The sequence below is a fragment of the Miscanthus floridulus genome, chromosome 8 (genome assembly GCF_019320115.1).
Source record: "Miscanthus floridulus cultivar M001 chromosome 8, ASM1932011v1, whole genome shotgun sequence".
Classification (NCBI taxonomy): domain Eukaryota; kingdom Viridiplantae; phylum Streptophyta; class Magnoliopsida; order Poales; family Poaceae; genus Miscanthus; species Miscanthus floridulus.
The window spans coordinates 219696132-219702131 of NC_089587.1; the positions used below are offsets into that span (position 1 = coordinate 219696132).

Consider the following 6000-nt stretch of genomic DNA (forward strand, 5'->3'; position numbering starts at 1 on the left):
TTACTCCCGGTTGGAGGGATCAACCGAGAGTAAAAGTTAACCTTTAGTCCCGGTTGGTAGCTCCAACCGGGACTAAAGGTCCTATGCAATAAAAGTCTGTCGCAGTAGCCGTTGGGCAGGGACCTTTAGTCCCGGTTGAAGCTACAAACCGGAACTAAAGGTCTTTTTAGTCCCGGGCGTGAAAAATACTGGGACTAAAGCCAAATTTCAAAGTGGATCAAAAATTATTTCTCTACTGGTGTAAACTTTTTTTTTAGAGAATTAACCGAAATAAACTTAATTTGCCACAGATCATGGTCGTGCCATCTAATGCCCATCACCATTGAATCTTCAACTACACACGCGAATGTCGTGCTACGGAGTATGTGTTAGTCACTTTGTCCTACTTAGCAAATGCCGACTTTGGTAAGATTGAAAATCGCCTTGGGAAGCTCGGACAAAATGACTACTCGCTCTGTCCTAAATAAAGATCATCCAGAGTTATGTTCAGATTAGGCTTTCTAAAATTTAACTAGATTTATATAAAATATTAACAATATTTATATATCTCAAAATAAATTTATTATAAAATATTCATTGATTAATCAAACGATATTTATTATGCACTATAATTTTTAATAATATCTTGTATATATGGTCAAAGTTGAAAAATACTTACCTTCTTACGGAATGATAATGATGCTCTTTATGGGACGAGGAAGTACGTATCTCATAGCAGGAGGAGCATCGCAGAAAAGACTGTTTTCTTTTTTTTTTTAAAGTGCTGCATCGCAGAAAGACTCTCGAGACCAATGGAGAGATAGAAAGTATGAACCCCAGTTTAAATGCAGGAATTTTTGTTTGATGGATTCACCTTAGCAATGTTTTGTTTCGTCTTTTGTTAGTAGTATTCTTGTTTAGGTAGTACTCATTTTATTCTAAATTACTCGGTCTGTTTGTTGGTTGGTTTTTGGGCTGGTTTGGACTGGCTGGTGCTGGTTTATTGTGAGAGAAAAATACTGTTGGTTGGCTGATTGAAACCAACAAGTGAACATGCTGACTATGTACTTTAGCTTTGTTAAAAAAAACTCGGTCTACGGTGGGTAGATAGCCCCGTAACATTGTGTTTAAGGAAGAAGACCTTCTCACATAGACCGAGAAAACCTTTGAACCCCGTGTCCCGCCCTTTCACAGGGATCACATACCCTGTGAGTGGGCAGGTCCATTAACCTGTGTTTTGAGAAAAACATGATAGATGAGGAGATTTTTTTAATCTCCGATAGACAAACGAGCGCACCCGTGGGGCTCGAACCCTGCACGCGAGAGTGCTGAGTTGACATCCTGACCAACCGGTACGAGAAGCCGTTGGCTAAGGTTTGATGTACTTTAGCTTTGTTATTTAGATCAACATTTGTAACTTTGTAAGTTTATAGTGAAATTACACCAACATCTATAGCATATTAGCATATCCGCATATCCATTTTGTTCTTCACCCCGTAGGCATTATAATTTCAAGAAGAAAAGGAAAATGTTAAAAGAAAAAAAAGGTGAAAAGGATAAAAAAAAATCTTCAAAAGCTGCCCTCTTTTGTTTTTTCCAAGAAAGATAAATACCACGCGAACCCAGCCCGTGCCTTCTTAAAAAACCAGTCCTAGTCGCCACGCTAGTTGCTCGCCGCTACTGCTCTTTCGGTACCCGTGCGCGTGTGAAGGTGAGGAGTCGAGTGAGCGAGAGCGAAAGAAACAAGAGGCGGCGGCGGCGGCGGCGGCTGCTGCTGCTTCCGTTGCATGTGAGGCGAGGCCGCGAGACGAGCGCGAGCCATGTCGATCGCACTGGAGCGCGGGCGCGGGCTGGGCGGCGGCGGCGCCCCTCGGTTCGGCCGCGTCGCCCGCTGCGGCTACACGGCTTCGCCACCTGCGTCGGCCGGGCGCGGCGGCTCGTCCTCGGCGGGGCGGGACAGCGACAGCCCCGCGGCGGCGGCGCAGTGGGAGTGGGACGGCGAGGAGGTCGAGGGCGGCGACGGCGAGGTGCAGAGCTCGTACAAGGGCTCCCCCTTCGAGACCATGGACGCGCTCCAGGAGGCCCTGCCCTTCAGGTGAGCGCCCGCCACTTCGCCACGGGGAACGGATCTTGATCGGCCTTGTCGGCTTATTCGCGCGTCTCCTCTGGGGGATTCGGGGTAAATGTGGCTACAGGCGGTTCTTCTTTGTGTCGCTGATCTCGTTTCTACCAAGAAAATTTGGAGATTTCTTGCGTTGGTTGGGCTGACGCAATCCAAGAGATTGGTTCTTGATCGGTGTCAGTTGGGGAATGTGCGTTACATACGCTCAGATTCCTGATTCTCTGTTGAAGCAGGGAGGTCTTGGAGTAATTGGAGCGGATTAGTTTGGTTTTGGTCCACTGATTGTTTCTTCTGCTGGGAAATCGAGGGGGTTCTTCACATTCTTGTCTCGTTCAGAGTGATCAGAATATCAGATGGGGAACTGTTGCGATTTACGTTTCTAGTCAATTCTTTGTGGTGCCTTGCATTCACTGTGGTGGTGGGGATTACGCATTCGTAGTCTTCACAATCAAACGTCACCTCATAATGTGGATTCTTTGGCCTCGGAAAATTTTATTCCCCTTAATAGCTTAACTTCAACAGGTGCCTCTGACTCTGGAGTGATAGGATGGCAAAATTGTTGCGATTTAGGGTTCTTATATGCGTTTCTCCGAGGTGCTTTGCATTTACTGTGGTTGTGGACATTACGCATTTGTACTGTACAGTTCATAATACGAACGTCACCTGATATTGTGGATTCTTTGATCGTTGAAATTTTTGTTCCCTGAACTGCTTGACATCAACAGGTATCCAGCGTTCTTATGTTAAAGTCTGTGAATCTCTCGTGTTGCTTTTAAGGTATTTTTATGTAAGATAAGTTGGGGTGGAATAATTTAGTGGAAGCACTGGATACTTCTGTGTATGTTTTGGTGCTAGTTGCTCAGGGGGGCCTGCAATAATTGAAGAATACCAAACTCTGATCTAGTCCTTCAAATACTCTGTGATCCACTTGACTGCGCAGTGATAAGTTTTGATTAGAATTTCCAAGGAGAGTAAAAGTAGGTATCAATGAGAATAGCATAGTATTTCTCCAATAAAGCCTAATCGCTATAAGCTTATTCTTTATAAAGTTTTGTTTCTTTCTATTTAAGATGGAGAGATTGTGCGCCAACTGTTTGTAGAGTTCCTTATAGTTATGTTACTATCACATATGAATGTATGATTGGAGCAGTACTTTGGACTAGGCACAGAACACTTTATAATTCTTGTGATATTATTTTCATTGGTATTACTCCTGGAGTACATGTTACTGTGATTTTACCAAATGCTGCTGTAGTTGGCAAACTGTTGACAAGCCTATTCAGTCCTACTAGTTCAGTGGAAAACTGTTTTCAATCCTAGTAGTTATTCAGTCCAAATAATAAGCTACATGGCAGGATTGTATCCCATAGACTCCTGGTATTATCAAAGCTTCTATGTGCTCAAAACATATGCCCATAAATGATGAAATTTCTTCTGTTAGACACTAGAGCAGCTGGTATACATTACAAAGGAAGTAGCAATCCATCCATTTTGCATACTCATCATAGCAGGTCAAATAGATCAATATCTATTGGAAATCTGGTATAACTTGTTTGTTCCTGGTTCCATGTCCTTACTGACTGATGGTTAGATAGGGTCTGTGTAAGGTTGTAAGCTTTGGGATTGGCAGATGCATGTAATCTTTGGCAAGTGATCCTTTGTGTTTGTTAAACTATGGGATTTTGCCCAAAAAAGAAAAGAAAAGAAGAAAAAACTGTTCCATGGTTTGTGTGTGGAATCACATGAATGCATTAACCTCTTTGAGCATATTGTTGGACATATTTGATTATCTATTTACCACTACTGTCTATTAGAGCACATGCTCTTGATCATATAAAATTAAAAGTAGTTACTTGTCTTTGTTTTGGTGTTGGCAACTTAGTTTGTTAGCTACTAGCTTAATTTGTTATCGGGACAACATGGAATAACCCAAGCACAGGATCAAACAGACAGGGTGTTCTTAGTCCACATGAATTTGTTAGTTACTAGCTTAGTTTGTTATCTACAGCACTAAAAATATGTAGTTACTTGTCTTTGTTTTGGGGTTGGCAACTTAATTTGTCTTTTTATTCATTGTGAGCAGCCTGGGGAATCTCTCTGTTCAGTCCTTAAATTGTTATACTAGCTTTATCTTGGTTGTGAGAAATTATCTTTCAAAATCATATCAGTCTTCCATTTTGTTGATCATTATTCTTAATGTGTCAGGAAAGGGGTATGCAAGTTCTACAATGGAAAGTCTGGATCTCTTGCAAAGCTTCAAGATGCTGTAATACCTTCTCTGCTGAAAGACCTTCCAAAGCCAGAAACACCATCCCCTAGGAAGCGCAAAGGTCTTCTTCCATTCAGTTTCAAATGGGGCAAACCGCAGAATAAAGAGGTATTCCCCAAAGATGATGCAATCAAAAGCCCCACAAACTGCAGGAGGATGACTATATCGCCTGCTGCCACAAGCAGCTCGGGAAGCAACAGTGGCAGCGATGACGAACATAACCACTCCCAGAAGCTGTCTTCCCGTCGCCCACACAGAAGGCCCAGCAATGCCATGGGTGTTTCTGCTTCTCCGCCTGCACCTCGTCCACCCCAGCAGTTCTCAGCTCTCATGAGATCTCAGTCAATGCTTGATCTGCAGGATGTGACAGACTCAACTGCCATGGTCACTCCCAGGGACAAGCGCATGAAGAATTAGCAAAAGTTGAATAGTATCAGGGACAAGCGCATGAAGAACTAGCAAGAGCTGAATCTTGGTTAGTCTGAGGGGGACAAGCACTTGAAGATTTGGCGAAACCTGAACCTTTGGTGTCAGCCAAACACTGGTGTCCATTTTAGACAGCGGAACCCAATGGCTGATGCCTACATGCATAGCGAGACCGAATGAACTCGTGTTGATATAGCTGGGATTCTAGTGAGATTGAATGAACTTGATATAGCTGGGATTCTCCTTATACCTGTTGTAATGAGAATTGAGAAAGATACAGATGAACTAGGCAAACTGATGTAAGGAGTAAATCAGTGGGCAGTGCATTGGTTACTGTTTGACTTGTAAATGCTGGATTCTGCTTTTCTATGCTAATTCAACCATGTTGCTCGTACTGACCTTTGTTTTGCTCGTCGTTCTGAAATAGGCATAATTTGATGTCAGGATTGTGTGCTATTGTGCTGTATTTTTCTTTTGTTGCTAGTCGTCACTTGGAACCAAAATGACTGGGGAGAGGCACGGGCATGTAGGCGTATCTTCTCTGGATCGCACTTCACATCTAAACAAACAGTTAATTCAACAAATAAATGAAGCCACGGGCATGCATTCTACATATACTATACATGAACTGCATATGAAATAAATAAATAAATTTAGTGCTTTTCAAAATTGACTTTGAGAAAGCATATGACAAAGTGAAATGAGATTTCTACAACACTTAGGATGAAAGGACAAGAGTGGTGTAACTGGATTCAAATATTTGTACAAGGAGGAAATAGCATCAAAGTTAATGATCATTTAGGTCCATACTTTCAAACAAAGGAATCATTTAGGTCCGTACTTCAAACAAAGAAAGGACTTAGACAAAGCAATTCTCAAACAAAGAAAGGACCTAGACACCTCTTTTTTCTTCTATTACTAATATATATTAACCAGTAGGGGGATACCCCCTCCTGTTTCCTCAAATAAAATATTACAATGGATATGTTAACAATCATTATCGAAAGAGACAAAGTAGATGGTCAAATCAAAGGGTTAGTGCCTCATTTGGTAGATCATGGTCTTTCTATCTCGCACTACGCTGATGACACCGTGTTAATTTTAGATCATGATATTGAACAACCCAAAAACATGAAGTTACTTTTATGTATCTTTGGACAATTATCAGATATTAATATTAATATCAAAAGAGTGAGATCTTCTA

At 41.9% G+C, this 6000-nt stretch overlaps 1 protein-coding gene across 1 annotated transcript; it reads left to right on the plus strand.

Annotated features, from left to right (window-relative positions):
* Window positions 1–1667: 1667 nt before the first annotated feature.
* LOC136475023 (protein OXIDATIVE STRESS 3 LIKE 1-like) lies at window positions 1668–5252 on the plus strand. The gene is made up of 2 exons (XM_066472583.1): window positions 1668–2074; window positions 4307–5252. Exons 1-2 carry the CDS (start codon window positions 1800–1802, stop codon window positions 4785–4787), a joined length of 756 nt encoding a protein of 251 aa, XP_066328680.1. The 5' UTR covers window positions 1668–1799; the 3' UTR covers window positions 4788–5252.
* The last annotated feature ends 748 nt before the right edge of the window (window positions 5253–6000 follow it).